The 22,207-nt window shown below is 39.7% G+C and overlaps 1 protein-coding gene across 5 annotated transcripts in view; it reads right to left on the bottom strand.

Moving 5' to 3' along the window:
• Window positions 1-28: 28 nt before the first annotated feature.
• Window positions 29-22,207, bottom strand: part of adcy7 (adenylate cyclase 7) — a 71,076-nt gene continuing 48,897 nt past the window's right edge. For 2 of the 5 annotated variants that reach the window (XM_031281566.2, XM_035999272.1), the window contains exons 9-27: window positions 21,741-21,899; window positions 20,997-21,129; window positions 20,006-20,194; window positions 19,610-19,650; window positions 17,918-17,977; window positions 16,880-16,957; window positions 13,701-13,770; window positions 13,498-13,595; window positions 13,244-13,328; window positions 11,441-11,578; window positions 11,225-11,308; window positions 10,854-11,050; window positions 10,600-10,711; window positions 9,026-9,184; window positions 7,845-7,991; window positions 6,989-7,096; window positions 6,584-6,698; window positions 2,511-2,635; window positions 1,106-1,252 (exon numbers count right to left, since the gene is read on the bottom strand). In XM_031281566.2, coding sequence (XP_031137426.1) covers window positions 1,106-1,252; window positions 2,511-2,635; window positions 6,584-6,698; window positions 6,989-7,096; window positions 7,845-7,991; window positions 9,026-9,184; window positions 10,600-10,711; window positions 10,854-11,050; window positions 11,225-11,308; window positions 11,441-11,578; window positions 13,244-13,328; window positions 13,498-13,595; window positions 13,701-13,770; window positions 16,880-16,957; window positions 17,918-17,977; window positions 19,610-19,650; window positions 20,006-20,194; window positions 20,997-21,129; window positions 21,741-21,899 — 2,245 coding nt within the window. Of the gene's footprint in view, window positions 1,253-2,510; window positions 2,636-6,583; window positions 6,699-6,988; window positions 7,097-7,844; window positions 7,992-9,025; window positions 9,185-10,599; window positions 10,712-10,853; window positions 11,051-11,224; window positions 11,309-11,440; window positions 11,579-13,243; window positions 13,329-13,497; window positions 13,596-13,700; window positions 13,771-16,879; window positions 16,958-17,917; window positions 17,978-19,609; window positions 19,651-20,005; window positions 20,195-20,996; window positions 21,130-21,740; window positions 21,900-22,207 lie in introns of all 5 variants that reach the window. The other 3 variants (XM_031281568.2, XM_031281569.2, XM_031281570.2) reach the window with 3 other exon arrangements.

The raw sequence follows: 22,207 nt of genomic DNA, 5'->3' as shown, positions 1-22,207 counted from the left end.
GGCTCTTGTGAAATATTGTATGCCAAAGTGCAGACTTAGGAAAACATTTATTACATTCTGTAACCGTACAAAATTCAATGTCACATTTGTTCACATGAAGGCCAATACATTATTACGCAACCACAATTACAGAAAAGATGATGGTCTCGAAAGGTAAGGCCACAAGACAAATCAAGTTTTCAGAGATCAGTTCAGGCGATATTCTGAGCTGGAGCCAGCAGCAGCAGGCAGGTTGTTAGACCACACGGACCAAGGTTTCCCAGCATATATGCAGAAAAGCAGAATAAACACTTTAACAGATTATGTACATATACAGCACATTGATTTGTGTATTTCCTCTTGAAATGCAGAAAATATCTTGTCATATATGTAAAATTAAACAGTTGGCCAAACTACACAGCTGGAACCTAAAAGAAGTTCCCATAAAGAGCAAAAGTGTTGATACATTAACTTTAGGATTTGCAGATTGGCCAGAAAGTGAACCGTACTACTTTTCATGATGTGAATGTGAATGAAGAAGAGCAAGAATTTTTTTTTTTTTTATATCTTTATCTTCTGTGTTCAGCCTGTTTCTGTTATTGAAACAGCCCTGCCTAACTGCCTCACATATGTCATGCTCATTACACAGTAACAGAGCAGTGTCCATCACATCTCAAAACAGAAAAACCAGATGGGTTTCAAATTATGATCCAAACAGAATCCATTGTTTTGTTTTTAAAGGACCGGAGAGGTCTTCAAAAAATTACACAACTGTATTTAGCATTAGTACAATACACTTTTGTTTTTTCCTATCGCAAACGACATCTAAGTTAAAAACAAAACGAGTACAAAAGTGATCACTGGACGTAAATGTACGTAGAAAAAGATTGTGATTGTAGGTACTGACCATCTACACAGAGACTGCCGAATCCTGATCCGTTCAACAGTTGATTCAGTGTCACATCATCACACAGTCCTTAATGCGCCTTAGTAATTTCATTTATTAACATCACAGGAACACAGCTGTGTCACAGTCAGTTCTGTCTCAACACTCGCAGGAGTCTACGAACTCTTGGCTCGTGTTCCCGACTCTGTCTCTGGTTGTGTTGGCTGTGGCGGCCTGGCCTCAGCTCAGCCCCATACCTTGCTGCTTGCTCATGTCGGTGCACACAAAGAAGGTTTTCAGCTCCCCTTTGCCCTTGACGTTGATGAATCCTCGACACTCGCACGAGTAGCCCACCTTCTGCAGCACGTCGGTGGTTTCCTCTGTCACCTGGAAGTAGACACAGAACGCACAACTGCAGCTAAGAAAGAAGAACCAAAGTCCATTTTGAACAGTAGTTTATAACATTTCTTGTTGCTAAATGGTTACATCTGGAGACCAACATGACATGTATGAATGGAAACAACCTGACTTCTCTTACCTGATACATGTATTCATTTTAGGGCTGTCAAAATGAACGTGTTAATAATGAGTTAACACAAATTCCCTTTGTTTCTTAGATTATTTTTTAGCCTTTATTTTAGAGGACAGCTGAGGACATGAAAGGGGAGAGAGAGGGGGAATGACATCATGCAGCAAAGGGCCACAGTGCGGAACCGAACCCCAGCCGCTGCAGTAAGGACGGACCCTCTGTACGTGGGGCGCCCGCTCAACCAGTTGAGCTATCAGAGCGCCCCAAGCAAATTCCTTTTAACGCCACTCTTTTTTTTTTTAACGCTTTGTTTGTTGCCAACTTGGCAACTTTCTCGCTAGATTTAGCGACTTCAAAATGTATTTATTCTATTGTAATTCATTCCCATGCATGCAGTCCACAGATCCTAAACAGCGCTTCTCTCTCCCCCTCTGTCAGTAGGGCTGAAACAAAGTTCCTTGAGCAGAATTAGATAAATAAAAGGGTCTTTTGAATGGCAAGTTGAGTTTCAAAGCCCTTCCAGATCTCTCTCCACAAGACTAAACTTATTTGCGTGTACTAATATCCCTTTTAAAGTACATTTAAAAAAAAAATACTATTACTACTACTATTATTAATCACAAATTAATCGCAAGTTAACTATTAATTATGCGATTAATTGTGATTAAACGTTTTTGTTGATTGACAGCCCTAATTAGTTTTTAATGGCAGCATTATATTGTAGCTGAAGTATTACATTCTAGGAACAGGGCCATTAGCAAAGGCAAAGTAATAAAGTACTTTCTTAAGTTAAAGCATGAATTGCTTTGATGGGAAAGATCAGGGTAATGCATTGCAATTGCAGGGGAAAAGCAAATTAAATGTTCATCTAATAAGATGTTCTCATGACTGGCTGTGGGTGGGGATTGTTTTTTCTGTCACTGTTAAAGGCAGATAAAGAAATCTGGACCGGAGTCTGAAATTAGATCTTTTTAAACCCAGCCATGATTGTGTGGACATCTGCGATACAAAGCAAAGGCGCAATAACTAGGTGAGAAGTGACATGTGACTGTGCGTCCTTCAAGAACACCGGATGAAATATGGCAGTTTGTCTCTGATGGACTGTGCTGAATGTACCTGGATCTTTCCCAGCTCCCCGGTGCTCTCCATTCTGCTGGCTACGTTCACTGTGTTGCCCCAGATGTCATACTGAGGTTTCCTCGCCCCGATCACTCCGGCTATCACTGGGCCATGATTAATGCCTGTGGAAGAACGGTTAATATGACAAATTGTATAATGTTTGTGTGCAGAATGTACAGAGAATGTAAGAGTGTAGAAATAAAGCATTGAATGAAATATAAGATTCAGGAAAAATTAGTCATCCAGCTACAGATCTCAGGCTGCACACTTGCTCCGTTAAGAGATCTACTGGAAAAGGAACATTTTCATTCATTAATACAATGCTGTTGGTTTGCAGTCATTTCTGTCAAGGACATTTTCTGAGTGGCTCATAACTTTTCCAAATCAGTCTTACACAGTGGTTTGTGCAGCAAACACTGGTTGAAAAAAAGCTTTGGACAATACTGTAGCTGTTCTTAAAGCGATATCACTGATTTGTAAAACAGCAAACACTATATTTAATGCTTCCCTGAGGACCCAGCAAGCAAATACATACAACTCAGAATCAGAACATTTTATTGATTCCATCAGAGAAATGGTTAACAGCACAGATCACAGCATCTATCACCAAGTTTGAGTGTTAAAATGAGAGAAGCATCTGTTTAACAGGGAGTCACTGGATTCATTTGATTTACATTAAAAGAAATTTTATTTTAATCTTAATTCTTTAAGATTTACAATTACAATACATTTGAAAACCTTCCAAAAGGCACTGCATGCTTTAAAGCCAGACTACAAAACCTTTGGTGGAAGAAATAATCTTTTTCTTTACAAATGTAAAGTTGTTGACTTCTTAAGAAACAAAACCCTACAGCCTTACTATGACCTGTAGCGTATGGTTTATAATCTTAGCAAACATTCCATAGCTATTGCATTACTGAGTCACTTATGTGGCTCTATGACCTTTTAGGGGTGTAAGAAAAAAAAAATCGATACACTTGAGTATCGCGATATTTTATTTTGCAATACTGTATCGATTTTCCAAAACACAATATCGTTTTTTTTTTGTTTTTTTTTTAAACGTGCAAAAATATTCATGTAAGACCGTGGTTCACGTTTATGTTGTGTTTAAACCCCCTACGGCTAGATGGCTATGCTGAGACACACCACTAGTGTCCTTGCCTAACAGTGTCTAGCAGTGCCTGACTTTTTGCTAGAAGCTAACAATGTAGCTATGGCTGAACTTTGGCCTACTTTAATTAGCATATAAACATTTGCTCACTAAGAACCTGTGAACCACAATCCCAAACTGGCAGTTTGATTTTCTGTGTACTGAATTGTTTACCTAAAGTAAACTTCTTTGACTTTTATGCACATCGTCTTTTTTTAAATATTAGTTTTTCTAAAATTATACTTCCCAATATATCACCTTACACACAGTATTGAAATATATTGCAATATATTGAATCGTGACCCATGTATCGTGATACGTATCGTATCGCCAGATTCTTGCCAATACACAGCCCTAATTCTTAGGAAACAAAACCCTACAGCCTTACTATGACCTGTAGTGTATGGTTTCTAATCTTAGCAAACATTCCATAGCTAGTGCTGAGTAATTGGCATTACTGAGTCACTTCTGTGGCTTTATGACTCTTCTTTTTGTGTTGCTGGGTTTTATCATCATAGACTTGCTTCAAGTCAGGAATGTTATTCCGATAAGGAGAGAACAGTTTTGCTTTATTCCATTCCATTGAATTTCAATGTAAGTAATTTATGAACACCCCTGGAGAGACGTGTATATTAATTACAGAATAAGTATAAGCCTTGTGAAATTGCCAGCAGATGAATCACAAAAGTGTGACGTCAACATTCAAAGAAAAAGTCTGTGCCAAACATGTTACTGCTTTATAACAAAAGTGGAATTTGTTTCAAAGTCACAACGCGTTTAGACACAGCCGCTGATAAAAGGGTTTATATCGGCCAAAAACTAATTTCAGTGTTTATGTCAATGTAAGTTTTTATCTCCCAAGAAATGTAAATGTTTTAACCAAAACCTATTATCCTGTAAGCTGCTCAGAATCAGCTGTCTGGGAATAACTATGTCGGGACTGCAGACACAGACAGGGGTGAAGGTTCCTCAGACACTCAGTTTTGTCTCTATCTCATGGCTTGAGTATGACGTTCGCTTTATATATTATCACATGTACTTAAAGTGACTATATGTAACTTTTTAATGTTTCTGAAGCTCTGTCATTTTTCATACAATGGTCTTAAATGACCTGTAACAGCATACGGGACTAACAGTGAATAGGACGCCATTTTTATATAGTGTTTAGTAGGGCTGTGTATTGGCAAGAATCTGGCGATACGATACGTATCACGATACATGGATCACGATTCAATGTATTGCAATATATTTCAATACTGTGTGTAAGGCGATATATTGGGATTTTTTTAAAGTATAATTTTAGAAAAACTAATATTTAAAAAAAAGACATGATGTTCATAAAAGTCAAAGAAGTTTACTTTAGGTAAACAATTCAGTACACAGAAAATCAAACTGCCAGTTTGGGATTGTGGTTCACAGGTTCAGCAAATGTTTATATGCTAAAGTAGGCCAAAGTTCAGCCATAGCTACATTGTTAGCTTCTAGCAAAAAGTCAGGCACTGCTAGGCACTGTTAGGCAAGGACACTAGTGGTGTGTCTCAGCATAGCCATCTAGCCGTAGGGGGTTTAAACACAACAAACGTGAACCACGGTCTTACATGAATATTTTTGAACGTACATTTTTTTAATAAAAAAATAATAATAAAAAAAAAAATCGATATTGCTTTTGAAAATCAATACAGTATTGCAAAATAAAATATCGCAATACTCAAGTGTATCGATTTTTTCTTACACGCCTAGTGTTTGGTAAGTACTCTGCCCGGGTTCGATTTTTCCCGCGCAGTCACAGAATGATTTGCGGGAAGTAGACGGCGCTACAGTCACACATTCTGATGGGTCACAGATTTCTTTGTAACACCGAAAAGCCTGTGTTAGTATCCAGCCTTTTGAGCCAGGTAAAAGGAAGCAGGAGATTTCTCTATATAGGCGTAATTGTATTTTAATGTTATTTTAGAAGTTATCTGTTGTAGTTATGGCTGATACTGGGGCAGGGCAATCACAGGAAAGAAGGAAATTAAACGAAGAACAACTAAAAGCTAAAAGGGAAAGTGAAAGACGACGGGCGATAACGCGAGTCACACTCGGTCGGGCTATCAACAGATGGAGACAATTACGGGATTGTAAATGATTTAAAACCCACCCCGAACTGGCTCTCCGGTATGTAATATGTTTATTTCATTGCGCGATGTGGTTGTATGTCAGTAGCCCACATTAAATTATGCCCCCCTTCCATTTAGCACGGACCCTTTTACTCCGTGTTTGCGTTGGCTTACCATTTTCTTTTCTTGTCCCCCTGTAACGTTATTTGTGTAAAGCATCCGTGGGTTTCATGAAATGCGCTATATTAATCTAAGTTAATATTACGTTGGTTGCTACAACAAACTCCTAATGTTTTGGCTCGTGACACAGTGACAGTGATATGCGGTTTATCTCACGAGACATCCAAAGTAGGCTAAGTTATCGTATGCAACACTTGAAATGCAACGATGCATCTGTGTCTTATTCTTTTATTGTAAATGAATGATTTTCTGTTCATCGCAACTGTATGACCTCCCCGTAACACTTACTCTGTAATACAGTGGGCAATACAGCACCTTTCTTTACGACAGCAGGTGTGGTAAAAACGCTACCACTTTTGTCCAAAACGCCCGCTAGCATCAACACAAACTGAAAGTTACATATAGCCACTTTAAGTAAACGGTACAAAAGATGGGTTCACTTTTGCTGCAGTCCGGAGTGCAACACGACAACCCTAATAATCGAGTGTCAGTGAATGCAACTGCTCTCATGGCAAGAAAACTACTAAAATGCCAATCATGTACAATAACTGTTGGGTTATTGTGTCAGTCCTAACAGAGCTGGATACAGAGCAATGCGAAAAATCAGTCAATGAAAGGTTTGTGCTGAAGCGGACACTCACCCACACGAAGCCTGAAGCTATTGAAGGAATGTCTGTTGATGCCGTCCAACTTGCCAATCAGAGCGATGGCAAACTCCACCATGTTCCCTATCTGGGCCTGCTGCCTCTCTTTGTCCTGAAAGAACATGTTCAACAACCTCAATATGACTGCTTCAAGCTCAGTGGCTTATGACGGGTTGATGGCTTGCTAAGAAACAGTTAAAGCAACACTGGAGAACTTTTCCTGCTTCGGTCCCCCTACAGGTTGTCTCATTCGAACTACAGCTCGCGCTACCCGATCTGGCAAACTTGCATAATGTAATGGACAATTCCGCTTCCAACCTGTAGGGGGAACGAAGTGGGAAAAGTTCTCTAGTGTTGCTTTAAAGCCGGTTTGACCCAGGTCTGAAGCAGTAGCTACTCCACCTGATTGTTCTCCTGACCAGGCATCCCACTAAGCCCTGCAGCAGCCATGTACGTGCTGCCAATTGTCTTGATCTTCTCCACACCGCTGAACTTTGGTTTGGACAGCAGCTGTTGGGTTAGAGAAAAACAAAAGAGTGAGAACTTCCTCATCCCTCCATTCATCATTTACAGCAGGGGTCTTCAACGTTTTTTTGAGCCAGGGACCCCTTAGCTGAGAGAGAGAGACCGAGTAGGGACCCCCTACTGCATAGATTGTATACAATTGAGTTCCATATTAAACTGGGCTGAATGGCTGAAAATAAGTGGTTATTATTCATAAATCATGTTTTAATGTTAAACATAAATTGAGATGGCACAGTGAATCCTAAAGCTTAACTGTTTGGTGGCTACCACAGTGGCTACTTTACCTATAGTAAGCTTATTTTCAATGTGTACATTTTTTTTTCTCCACAAATAGGCCAATTTATATTTGCTATTACTATGTTGGATTCACATTAATGTACATTTTCAGACATATTTAAAACTTAATACAAAGAAACTTTGTTTAACTAAGGAGGAGGATCCCCTAGGGGACACGGACCCCCTGTTAAAGATCTCTGATTTACAGTATTTATTCTTGTTGGCATTTACATTGTAGCAATTTAGCTCCTATTCTTAAGAGCGTATATAGTAATACTGATCTGTTTCAGCCCAATCGTCAGGGTCTGCATGGTTAACATTGGAAGTGAATAAACAGAGCTACCAATAACAGATTGGGGCTTTAAAGACACATCTGTCATGTATAACGAGGAAGCACTTTGTAATGATGGATGAGAATGAAAGAGAGGGTTTTCTTGTCCCTCTCTGTCTTCCTGACCTCGTCAAAGTCGGCGATGATCTCGTTCAGGAGCCTCAGGCATTCCAGGCCCTCCTTGTTGATGTCACACTCAGTGTAAAATTCTTTGAAATCCGGCACCGAGGCAAACATCACACAGACACAGTCATAGGACTTGTAGTAGAGGTCCTGTCGGGGGGGGGATATATACAAAAAGTACAGTTATTAGTTTTACCCAGGAGGAGACGGGATGTTAGGCTTTAATAAAGCTTTTCAGACAGACCTCCCTCAACTACTACTAATTCTATTATGAATAATAGAACAACACGCAGTTTTGGGCTTAATTATTCAGATGATAGTGGTCAATAAACTGTTTTTAACCTTTCAATAATTTCCAAACAAGTTCCTAAATATTTTTAATTGAAGAAATTTGAAATACGCTGACACTCAAATGAAATGTCAAGTATTTAAGATGAAAGCAAGATTAAAACCTCTTCTGAAAGACACTGGGTTTTCAAATATGCCCAGTATGTTCGTATGATGCTCCATGTTTCCCCTTTACAATGAAGCCATTGTCGGGGATAACCTGATGACCTCACGAGTAAACAGTTGCCACTCTGAATGTGCACATTATCGTGTTTCACTTGAGGGCAAGAAATTCCCTCTGCTTTTGTCAAGCAATGATACTAAAGCTGCTGACATTTATAATTACTTCCAATTATTTCAAAACTGACTTGAGTTAACGCTCATGACCTAAACACATTGGCACACATTAACTTTTGCCTCATCTTAGAAGTTACACCACATTTTAAAGGATCCAAACATTGTGGAAGACACTAGATTTCTATTCTGAGAACTGTGAAATCATTAAAAGGTGAAGAACATATCTTCCCTTTTGTTGTGTAAAAATGTAGAGTCAAACTGACTTATACCAAACTGTATATCAACCAGCCATTGCTGAAAGAAGTGGTGATGAATTTGATTGGTTTACTTTTTACAAAATGACACTTAAGCTGGATCCACTGAGGTAACTAATGTGTAGGTTGAGTTGGTCTGTCTCTATAATGCTCCTAAGTTATGATAATTTACCTCTCCATTGGTGAATGACGGCTGAATAAAGTGAGCAACTGATGATAATATAACATGAAATGTGGTTTACTGGTTTCTCATTTATCACAAATCATATGGCCCATAACGAACAGGGGACCCCCCCTCCTTTTCACCTCATTTTTCTTATTCTCCCCGACAAACAGCGCTGCCACGTGGGCCGGCAGCACGTTCTCCAGCAGCAGGCGGTTCAAGTTCTCCCTGGTCTCGATCTCGTCCTGCTCTGTGCGGTTCTTATACTTTAGCAGGAAGTCCTGGCGGAAGCAGGTCTCATTCTAGCAGACAAAAACACAGTGAGTGAAAATGAAGGAAACTAGAACTCAAACCCTTTTTCATTAAAATGCTCCTGGATTTCTTGCAGCCACATTGATTTCCAGAATTTGAATACTTGCTATTATTTTACAATTGGTGGACAGCAGGAACAGACAAATACATATGACTGTTGTGACGACCCCTGCTGTGTCTGTGTGATTGCAGGTGCCCGTTAGTGTAAGCTGGAACACCTGAGTGCTCCCAGGTTATTTGAGCCTGGCTGCTGCTCACGTCTCCCTTCTTATTAGGCTCGTTCGAGATGAGCCAGATCTGCGCAGAATCGATCACCGGCGATCGCCGCCTGACGCATGCCAGTTAGATTTATGTCCGACTTGATCCCGACTTGCTCTGACGTCATGCACACGTGGGCAACGATAACCTCACGAGATCAAGGCAGCCGCAGATTTTAGAGCCAGGTACCGCAGTTGCTCTGCACCGACTGCAAGACCCAGGCGGACCCAGGGCATGCTGGGAAACGCCGGCCTCTCAGCTGATCTAACAGCTGATTGGTTCAGAATCGACTCAACATGATGACGTTTTACATAAACGTTTCATTGATTTTGATTTGGAGGGATTTTAACTGCTATTTGTTTGATTTAAAGGCTTATTCTGTACAGAACACATGTGTGGCTGATAGTTATGTTTAGAAGTCAGAGAGACTAAATCTGTTAAGATTACGGATCATCTACAGTGTGTTGTTAATTAAAATCAGCAACAGATCACATTCAGAGCATTTTGACAGTTACTCTGTCATAATTAAAACAACTGGAGACTGTGTAGGAGCTGATATATGGGTCTGATAACATTTTATTAAATCGGAATCGGACCACAGTGTTTCTGTCACTTCCTGTTCAGCCTGAAGGCTGCTGGAATCGGCTGGAAACTGTCCGACTTGACAGCGGATTTTTGTCTCTCTCTCTCACAAACACACACACACACACACACAGTTTCACTATCTTTGTGGGGACCCGTCATTGACATAATGCATTCCCTAGCCCCTTACCCTAACCTTAACCATTACAACTAAATGCCTAACCTTAACCCTTACCCTCACCCTAACCATAACCTAATTCTAACCCTAATCCTAAAACCAAGTCTTAACCCTCACACAGCCCTTTAAATTTGTGGAGTCCAGCATTTTGGCCCCACAAAGCTGTCCGGACCCCACAAGTATACTGTATTCCCGTTTTTTTTTCACACCCCTCACACTTTAATCCTCTAGTTTGGTTTCATTTGATTGAATGTATATTTTTGTTAAACTTTATCACTGTGTGTTTCCTATTCGTTGGGGCCTAAGAGCCGGGTCATAACAATGTTCAGACTGAATTTGCACATTTTAGGGCTAAAAATGAGAGACAGAGGTGAAGACCATCATTACCTGTTGTGAGATGATGAGCATAGTGACCAGGAACAGGGTGATATATATGCAGCTCATCACCTGGGGGTGTTTCACCAGCCCTAACCATCTCAAGATGGCGTCATCTTCTCTGCTGTAGAACAAACGAGGACATTCATGCCTTTATGGAACTGTGACTTTGACCACTAGTGCTGATTGATCGGTTATTGTCACAAGGTGGTACTGACTAAACTGCTCTGACACACTTGAGATTTGCCTTCTACATTCAGTCCCACCTGCTGCAGTTGCTGTTGTTGTGCTGCTGAGCGTAGAGTAAGTTTCCGTAGACCACAAAGAGTTCCCTGTTGGTGCTGAGGATGATGATGTAGTATGCTGTGGAGGCCAGGGTGAGGAAGAGCACTTTGAGCTCAAAGCTCACCCGGAGGAAGACTCCACATGCAATGAGCGATAGGATACAGCAGTACACGGAATACTGAGGAAGAGACAGCCAAAGGATGGAATTAGATTAGACATTACTCCTCCTGTGAAGCATCATGTCTTCTCTGGTACTCAAACACATGGCAGAACTATTTACAAATAGTATTGAATCCAGTCAGATTGCCATTTCATTTTTGTGGTGTCCATGGTTAACAAATCCATCACTTACTGGCAGGTAGAATCCCCACCCATGGTAATCATTTGTCTGAGTATTATCAGTGAGACATTCTGGCACAGTTGTCTGGACGAAGCACTGCAGGGGGATAAAAAAAGATTTGACTGACAAGCAACCACTGGACAGCGTGCTTCGAAGTGTGGCACAGCTAGAAATAGCAGAGTCTATAATGACCCTCTCTTAGCGCTCGACATGTGAGCGTGGTCTTACCAGGTTGAACACTGCCAAGATAATGATGACCGTAGTAGTGATGGTGGCCAGAGGGAGGCGAACGCATGGCCGCTTTACCACCGCCTCCGACACAGCTGGCAGCCACTGGCACCTCGACAGCTTCTCTGGAAACAGGCGCTGCAGAGGTGAAAGAGAAGTAAAGAGAAAGACGAGAAAAAGATGAAATCAAACGGGTATGAGGAGCATGTGGCTCATCCATCTCCAGAAATCATGTGTGAGAGAGTCCTCGCTGGCTATTTCCAGTAAAGGAATCTGTCAGAGGAGAAAACACGGCCTGTCAAGGACTGATTGTCAGGTGTCATCCACTAAGTCAGTAGGTCAGCTATAGAAAGCTACAGCACGGCGAATGCAAGGGATAGCTTCCATGACACGTTTCCATTTTCACACGCTAATTCGGGCACAGTGAAGCACATACATACACACCACACACATAGGCTCACACATCCTTTTCACCCTTGCCTTTTATTTACCAAGCACAAGCATGTTTGTGTTTTTTAACTATGAAGCTCTTATAGTTTGGAAGTTAAGCTGTCTTAATATCTTGATAATTTTTTTGTTCTTCTCTCACTACAGATGCAAAAAACAAGAGCACCTTGATATTGTCTTACATGACTTGCCTAAAGCGCTGCATTATGTACACAAATGAAAGAGCATTATGAAAACTTAAAACAATGATTTTAGGTTTGCAATTAATCCTTTTTTTTAATTATTAAACATGAAAAAGTTTTGGTCAAATGCAACACTTTTTTCTGAAGAATATTTCAGCGTTTCTCAGCCTGGCAGCCAGGCCTGCTCATTTAAAGCAACACCAAAGCACTTTTCCTCTTCGTTCCCCCTACAGGTTGGAAGTGGAATTGTCTTGCCATTACCTCTGTCGGAGGTCTCATTCGAACTACAGATCCACTACCTGATCTGGCAAACTTGCATAGTGCGGTTATAGTCGATAGAGGGCCGCAAAGTGAATGCAGAAGTGCCATTCACCCTGTTACGAGTTGATGAACCACTGAAACGATTTTGGAAACATTATTTTTAAGGTACAAAAGAATCTTTGGTGTTGCTTTAAATTAAAAAGAGAGACAGAAATGGTTGTGCAAATCACACACCGCCTGACCCAGAATGCATGTATTTATTTGGAGATTTAAAGTTTATTTCTTAACCCTGGAAATAGCAGTTCCCACAACAATGTTAGTACAAGCACAAGTTTGGTAGCTGTTCTGGAGTTTGCGATCGTTTAACACAATCTTCTTTCCATTTAGTTTTTAATTAAAAGATTCTGAACATTGCTTGTCGGATAATGCAGCCCAAGTAATGTGGAGGAAGCTTCAGGAAGGCTACTGACAGGTGATAAATGAAATTACATCCTTCCTGAAGGCTTACCATTTCTTTGGTATTCATCTTGTGTGGCCTTCACACAACAGCAATATAATAACTTCTAAGGAATTTCACAGTTAATATTCACTTCTCAAGCACAAGAAAATTGCATTTATTGAATATCACTCGTGAGTCAGATACATGCAATGCGGTTCAGGGTCAGGCCAGGATTATACTGTGTTTAACAAATGTTGCTGTACAAGTAACTCTTTTACAGTGACGCTTGACCTGCATTCAGTGTGGGTTCAGAGATTGCTGTACAAGAGGGATGACAGGTTTGCTGTGCCTGTTATTTTTTCCGCTTTCTACAAACCTAAATGCTACCTGGGACAAACTGCCCCAAAAAGAGTTGAAACTTTAACTTTAATCACCTTAATATTTGAATGTTAACATAAGACTTAACACACTGACCTGGAAGTGACCTGCAAAACAGATGGCCAGGATCAGCAGCAGCACACAGAACAACACTCCAAATGTTATCCCCAACATCTGTCGACTGAAGAAGATAAAGACCAGAGTGTGTGTGTGTGTCAAAATTCAGTCTCCAGTCTCTCCTTTTTCCATCAGTGCAATTATCATCTCCATAGTGTGTTTCTTCATCCCTGTTGCACTGCATTATAACTGCTGAATTTTGTTTGTAAATGACTAAATCTGGTCATACTCACTCCTTTGTGACAAACATCTGAACCAAAAAGATGCAGAGGAAGATGAAGGTGGCACAGACAACATAGCGTTTAAACATCAGCAAGTCCAGGGCTCGGTACTTAGAAGAGGAAAAACAGAAGACAGATGAACCTCTTGTTCAGCACCAGAATGCTTGAATGGAAATGTATCACGAATGTTTTTAGTGGATTTCTCTTAAACTAACCTGTTTTTCCAGATCCTTCTTTGGAAACCACAGAGCTAAACTGACACTCTCTTCAGACTTAGACCACTGCCTGAGAGAAAGGAAGGAGGGCAGGAAAGAAGGAAGAAAGGAAGGAGGCCAGGAAGGAAGAAAGGAAGGAATAGAGCTTTAAGTAGGGCTAACTGATATGGGCAAACTCAATTATGAAAGCATTATTTTGTAATATTGTGATTTATTGTAAGATAACTCTCTCATTACCTCAAAAATTACAACATTGAACTATTATGCTACTTGCACACTGGTTACTTTATATTTAATATCATACATATTTTATTTTGTTTTTATATATATATATATATTAGGGCTGTCAAAATAACGCGTTCATTTCGATTAATTAATCTGAGAAAAAAATTACGCGTTAAAAAAAAAAAATAATAACGCAGATTAATCCATTCCATATTGACATTTGACCCGGAGCCGTTCTAGCCACCATTGGACTGTAAAATGAAGGAGGGAGACGAGAATGTGCTGCCTGGATCATTAACTGGAACATTTACTTGTAAAAATCTTCTTCCTGCCAACCCTGGCTTCCGAAATCTGGTGCCACTGATATGTCTGCACTTCTCTCTGGTGCTCTGAAGACGATACAGGCAACACAAACACCGCTGCATGTGACGCTAGTTAACACTATACTCGACAGCAGCTAACGTTAGCCTACCGCTAGCTAGCAGCTGGATTAAACACGGTTACAATGCTGACAGCTAACGCTGAACGGTGTAAAGTTTGATTGTGTTTTACTGTAGAGGACTGTGACTCAACAGCGGGATGTAACAATCTGCAGCTGCCGAGCTGCCATCGGAAAAACAACACAGACGGTGCATTCAATGAAACTGGTAAACTACAGCTTCGTGGTGCATTTGAAGTTATTGTAAATGTCCTTGGTGGTTGTTTTTGTCGTTCAACAGCAATTTACTAGTGAAATAAGTTATTGTTATACATTATTATTAAATCATTTAATTTTGACCATATGGCCTTAGCAATAAACAAGCCGTTCTTTAATGTCACCAACGGTTGTTAAGTACCCTTTGTTTTCTTTTTTTTTTAAACTTTCTTAAAAAGTATCGGTTCAGGCACCGTTAATTATGTATGCGATTAATTTCGATTAATTAATCACAGAGTCTGTAATTAATTAGATTATTTTTTTAATCGATTGACAGCCCATATATATATATATATATATATATATATATATATATATATACATATATACACACACACACACACACACACACACACACTCACACACACACACACTATGTATGTAGGTTGTACATTTTATTCTACACTTGTATACATGTACATTCTTTTCATTCCTCTAAGTATATTTTTTCTTCAGTAGTTCTGGTATTTTGATCTTTTGTTATTATTTCTAGTATATTTCTTGTATTTTCTGTGTCTGTGTGAGTGAGTATGTGTGTATTTCCCTGTAACTTGCTGCTGTTCCCAGTTTGGGATTAATAAAGTCCGTCCATCCATCCATCTTACAATGTTTTAAAAAGGATTTACAAAGATATTGTTACCAAGACTCCTAAAAAGAGCTAAATGCTCAGCGTGTTAACATGCTCACAATGACAATGACAATGCTAACATAATGTTAAGCAGGCATAATGTTTACCATGCTCACCATCTTAATTCAGTGTGTCAGCATGCTAACATTTGATAATTAGCACTACACACAAAGAACAGCTGAGGCTGATGGAAATATCATGAGTTTAGCACGTATTTAGTCATAAACCAAAGTGTTGGGACAATTTGAAATTGTGACCTGACGGTGGTGCTAGATGAAAAGTCAGGGGATCACCAAAGTTATTACAACTCATCCTGAGGGGGGCATGAATTTTTGTACAAAATTTCCTTGTAATCCATCCGATCGAGACATTTCACTCAAAACGACAAATGTCAACCTTATGAATGCGCTGGAGGAAAAGGCAGGAAATCACCAACATCAGTAGGATTCATCATCTGGGAACAGTGAATGCCTGTACTAAATTTGATGGTAATCCATTTCATAGTGGTTGAGATATTTCAAGTGGTGGACCGACCTACAAAAAAAACAGCAAACTAACACTGCCATCCCTTGCTATAAGCATGGCTAAAAAGTAGGGCTGTCAGCATCAACGCGTTAATCGCGATGCGATTAAGGGTCGAGCATAATGCGTTCATTTTTTTTTTTTTAGATCGTATTAATCGCGTGCCGCCATTATTAATTTATTTTCACTTCACTCGGCTTTGCGTCGTGCCTAACAGGCTACTATTTTGCTGTACTTCCTCATAACACATCCTGCTGCTGCAGGAATAGCAACGCGGATTTCGGTGCCTCATTCTGGTGCCACTGATATGTCTGCACTTCTCTCTGATGCTCTGAAACGGACGTTACAGGAAACAGAAACATTGCTGCACGTGACGCTAGTTAACACTATACTCGACAGCAGCTAACATTAGCCTACCGCTAGCTAGTAGCTGGATTAAACACGGTTACAATGCTGACAGCTAACGCTAAACGGTGTAAAGTGTGTCTGTATTTCACTGTAGAGGATTCCGACACCGGGATGTAGCAGTCTGCAGCTGCTGTTGTCGGAAAAACACAGACGGTGCGTTCAATGAAACTGGCAATTTATAGCCTTGTGGTGCATTCAAAATTGTTGTTAAATTCAAATGTGTGACTAGATTAAATATATAATAAACAAATACAAATCTTAAAATCAAGTTCATAAAGTCACTTTCTTTGCATTCATTTGATTCCCAATCAAGATACACTGGTAAGAATGGCTTTCCATTGTTAATATGTACTTAAAAACAGTTCTGAAATGAAAAATAATAGAATTTTAATCATGTGATAAAACATTAACATTAACTATAGAAATTCAACGATTAATCGCGATTAAGAAAATTTAATCGTTTGACAGCCCTACTATAAAGTTAAGATTTTTGTCAAATTTTACTTTATCATTCACTCAAACTTGACAGCTTTGAGTCACAATATCTTGATAAGAGAAATTTCTCACATGGGCATGCCTACATTTAAAAATTTGGGCAAACCTGCTTGAACATGTCAACCAAATAGAACAGTAGACAGTTATTTTATGAAATGTACTTAATGCATAAAAGTGATGACTTGTGGTAAAAAAAAATGGTCCTACTTGCTGCTGAGCTCATCTATGGTAGTAGTCATCTCGTTGTGTAGCTCCTCATCAAACTTACTCTTCTGGGATTTGTTCCTGCACCAGAAAGCACCGAGACAATTAGGAAAAGGCAGACGGACAGACACTGAAACACGCATGCTGACTGGAACAGATGCTGGAAAACCAGATCAGGCCATACAGGTTACTCAGGTCCAGTTTAGCTGTGCTTGGAGGCAACAAGGTTAATGCCATTCTGAGCATTAGTGAGGAAAGATAAATAAGGTTTGTGCCTGCGAAGTGTGTTAGATGATCTCTGAGGGATTCGGCTGGAGTGTTTCTGCCGTGCTTCTGCTTGTAAACCCCCTACTCTACCAGGAAGGAAACACTCACACAGATGCACAGACCCAGATACACACAAGCCCCAGTCAGTGATCAGTGTTAATAGGAGCATGTCAGTCCACTAACAGAGGTTACAGGGTTTCTGGGGGCGTTTGAGATCATATGTTGCCCTGTTACAAAGAGGTAGCAGTGAGAAACGGTGAGAAAAGAACAATATTACACCACTGCTCAGGTTAGTGTTAGGACAGCAAGGCGCTCCGTTAAGGCAATAGTTCTCACCCTGTAGAACAAGACATCACACAGACTTATTTTGGGGGTGTGGGAGTCACAGAAGGATTTAAAAAGGTTGGTGTGAATTATATTTGTTACATTGGAATTTATGGTGTCATATGTTATCTCTTTTTTAACTATGATGATACATTGTAGCCTCTACTCTACTCCCACGAAGATTAATCAATTCAACAATATTTAAATGATTCATTTTGGGAAACTACATGAAGCATACTGATTCCTGGGAACTAAAACAATGGTGGAAACTCCAAAACATTATTTACAGTATGCGAAAGCTCCCCATGTTTTCTATTTACACTTTAAACAAGTGGCTATGAGCATGTATCCATTAGGTTTTGTTTTTTTGGGGGGGGTCACAAGCCAAAAGGTTGAGAACTACTGCACTGAGGGTATGAGGACCTTGCGGGCCATAAAGGCCCCACTCACTTATAGCTGCTGAACGGGGGGGAAGGCAAGGAGAACGGTTCTTCTAGAGACTCATCAAAGCTGTCAGGGCCCAACAGTAAAACAGAAACACAAATTCATCACAACAGAGCAGTGGGAAGCCTAAAAAAACCACAAGGCCAATGATCAAATAAATGTAAATATCTATCTAAAACAACAGCTAGATGAATACTTGTGAACAGGAGAAGCGCACTCATAACTGTTACTTTTAACCACAGGAAAACAATTTACACTGCTATAGAATGTCATCAAGCTTGAGTGGGTGCACCTCATTCCCTTTATCACTTCAGCCGCAGACATGTTCACCAGCTGCTGCCTGTGCCACAGTGGACTGAATACATGAATGAAATTAACTATTTCAAATTTCCATTCTCACAGGGTGGAATGCTTGTGCTTTTAGGCACACACTTATCTTTTCTAATTACATTACTCCAGCCCACACTGTTTGTGTAGGTGAGTCCTGCCCACTAATCAGTAGCTACACTTTAAATATTTGTCCGTACACTTACTGCCTATACCAGATGGGCAAAGATAATTAACCATTATAAGCTACAACCATAATCAATTTGTCTATGTATTATTTAAAGGTAATGGAAGGGCTTGTTATAGAGCTCAGCACACCCACCACTCTGGAGGAATGACTGCCAAAGCAGCACAGCTGTAATAAGCAGACCCTTGGTGACGACATTTTATTGGCAAATGTTTTATTTCAGTTTGAGACTGACTCCTCTAACACTCCTTTTGCTTTGGATATATATTCTGACTTATTGTCAAATAATGTTTGATTTTAAGAACAATTTCACTCCTTTCACACCCTCCGCTGGGTGTTAACTACTTAATAATTGATGAGCAATGATAATTCATAGTCTGTAAGTTTTACCCACTTGAAATCTGTTTAAAGGGGGAGGGAGCACACATTGTATCTCATAAAGACAAAAACACTAAACATCCTGCCTGCTCACTGAATATCACTTTTAGGGAGACAATCAATGGCATATTAAACTTTAGAAATTTTGATCATACATCCACAAAAAAAGTGTAAGAAAATGTGAGTGAAAAGAAGAATCTCACATGTAACAAGACGTCTAACATGACTGACCATACTAACACCATAATGCTTATTTTGATGGAATTTCCATTCTATCAAAATTTCTAAGCTCCCACGAAAAGCATTCATCTTATACATTATGATAATCTCTGTGTGGATAGCTGAACATTGGCAATACTGTAAATGCATTAAAAAAATCCTTTTTAGTGTGGCCGGGTTAGCTCAGTTGGTAGAACAGGCGCACATATATAGAGGTTTATTCCTCGACGATTTTCCTGCATGTCTTCCCCCTCTCTCTCCCCTTTCATATTTAATGGTCCTATCCATTAGAGGCGGAATTGCCAAAAAAATAATCTTTAAAAAAATCCTTTTAAACACTTTGATATACTGTATTACAACATATTGTTAATGAAATGTTCAGATTCCATGAAAGATGGGAAAGTCTTGGAAGGGAAAGTTAATGGGAAACACTTGATACTATTGAGCAACAGTGTTGTTACATAGGCTGACTCCAGGGTGAATGTGTGTGAGCAGCAGCACATAATACATACAAAGTATAGTATAGTAAAAAAAATAATAGTCACAAAATGTGAATTTATTTTGTAGCAGCTCAGAGTTGTTCCTACCTCTCAGGGTACTTGCCGGGAACTGATCGTAGAGGGATGTCCTGGAAAAGACAGGGACAACGTTCACCCAATGAGAATGCATGATATGCGAGTGTTGAAGGCCAAACCAACTGAAACTCAATTTAGCCAACGTTTTCATTTAAGAAATAGTGAACCTCTCACAAGAAAATGATTACCATTAGTCATTGTGTGCATTTTGCTTTTCTTAAAGATACCTCTCAAAAACACTAGAAAATCAGAACATCAATTAAAAAACAGTTTAACGTCTGTCATACGTGACTAAAGCTTTGAACATCCTACACCAAATAATGAACACAGCAAGACCATGGCCTTGTATCTGTGCACTCTTTAACGTGGGCTCCAGTTTATAACAACTAACAACAACCCGGTGCTTACCTTGCAGCGTGGCTTGCCATTGACAATAGCGTCTGGGGTGAAGCCCTCTCGGTTCTGAAGGTGGGCAAAAGGTTTGACGGCCCCCCAAGATTCCAGGTAACGGGTCATACGCACGGACGCCCTCATCTTCAGACCATCATTCACCCGAGGTTTAGGCGCGCTACGGCTGTTCAATGATGGGTCCTTAGACTTAATACACAAACACACACAACAACATTGCATTTACAATACACTGTGATCATATAGCTGACATTTTGCAGGCAGAATGCCATCCAATTCTGCAGGATTGCTCAGAGCTGATATGTGCTTGGGTCACCTAAATTTGGTTGCAAGTGAGCAATGCAAGTGTCTATGTACCAAATCTGGTGGGGGGGAATTTGTAGGCAGAGTGATGTGAAAATGTTTTGCCAAAAAATCTAAATGGCAGAAAATTGAATGGTGTGCAGCAGATACTCAAAAATCTGTCCAGAACCCAAAAATTCAGAAATCCAGAAAAACAATGCTTTTGATAATTGATAATTCATAGTCTGTTAGTGCAAAGTTTTACCCACGTGAATTCTGTTTAAAGGGGGAGGGAGCACACCTTATATCTCATAAAGACAAAAACACTAAACATCCTGCCTGCTAACTGAATATCACTTCAGACAATCAACTGGATATTAAACGTTTAAAATGTGGATCACTCATCCACAAAAGAAGTGTAAGAAAATGCATAGCACTTAGACTACAAAAAATACATTTGGACATGTAGGAAGCAGCATCAGGCCAAAAAAATTATCAAAAACACAAATAAGTCTGTACTCAAACCATGTAATCACAGGTTTTAAAATGATTTACATTATGTCAATGATTATTTTTCTCTTAATATTATTTGTTACCATACCAGCAAATATTTAGGTGTTTTCAAATGCAACATATTTCTCATTCTTTCCCTCACAATGTGCATATGTGCACAATGTGCATTTTCGAGGAAGACGAATAGAGAACTCACCCGTGGATCAATGACCAGGTAGGTTTGGATGTTGAGCTCTTTTAGGTAGGGGTCCCTAAGGTTGCCACCCCCGTCTTCCACTTCATAAGCCTTGTTCAGGTGCTTCAGAGTCGCCTCTGTGATGTGGACACGTCTGGCCGAGTGAGGAAAGAGCAGAAGGATTGAAATAGTAAGCATGGCTTATGTAACACTTATTTCTATTAGTTGATGGTGCTTAGTTTTTGCAATGACACTTTTACATTTACCATTGTGGTTGCTCTCTTTAATAAATTTAAACAAAAATATATAATACAGTGATTCTGTATCATTAATGGAGTGTAGACATGTAAATATATTCTAATTCCAAAAAAAGACATCCATCTTTTCAAACGGAACATTTACAATATCTTTAAAAAAAAACAAAAAAAACTAAATATTATTAAGGATCTAAGGTTACGCTAAGGCAAGGGAAATGTAAAATGTTATCATGGAACTGGTTCTATGCAATTCATTTGATCAGAGTTGCATTGTGTATCACCCCCTCAACTAACTGAACATAAACATTTACTTCTGCAACTTAGTTGCTTTAAAGTAAAAAGTGAATTTTTTTTGCAACCTGGGTTATGCAACCAATAATAATGCTGATATTGTATCACATGGTTTTCAGTTGGTGCCTGGTAAAACCACATTAGGAATTTACACAATATGATACATAAATGTGTATAAATGTTAATAAAACTAACACAAAAAAGTAATACAACTTACCCTGGAAGGCCTCCGGACTCCATATGATTGGCCAGTGTGACATCATGTGACCACACGTCAAACTGCCACTTACGAAGGCCAATGACACCGCAGAGCACGTTGCCCGAGTGCACGCCCACTCTCATGCTGATATCCACTCCTGTGGCCTCCCGTACCTGCCTGGAGGAGTTTCACAGCAATACTAAAGCTCATTGTTGTTGAAGGTTGTTTCTATATGCAGAACAATGTCCTGGCTTTAAGGCCCATTAACAGTCTGAGGACGACATCACTATATAGACAGCGGGCCGTTCCATATGTGTCTATGTGAATAGGGTTGGGTACCTTATTTTTACAATGTGAAGCCCTATTGCATGTCACTGTGTATTCTCAACTGATTAAAAAACATCATGTACTAGAGCAGAGTCAACATTTACTTTCCTGCTGTTGTAATACACTCTAAAATGGCATGTCATTTCCAACATGTGCAA

Source organism: Sander lucioperca, chromosome 3 (assembly GCF_008315115.2).
Source record: "Sander lucioperca isolate FBNREF2018 chromosome 3, SLUC_FBN_1.2, whole genome shotgun sequence".
In the NCBI taxonomy this organism is placed as follows: domain Eukaryota; kingdom Metazoa; phylum Chordata; class Actinopteri; order Perciformes; family Percidae; genus Sander; species Sander lucioperca.
This window is presented reverse-complemented; position numbering and strand designations above follow the sequence as displayed.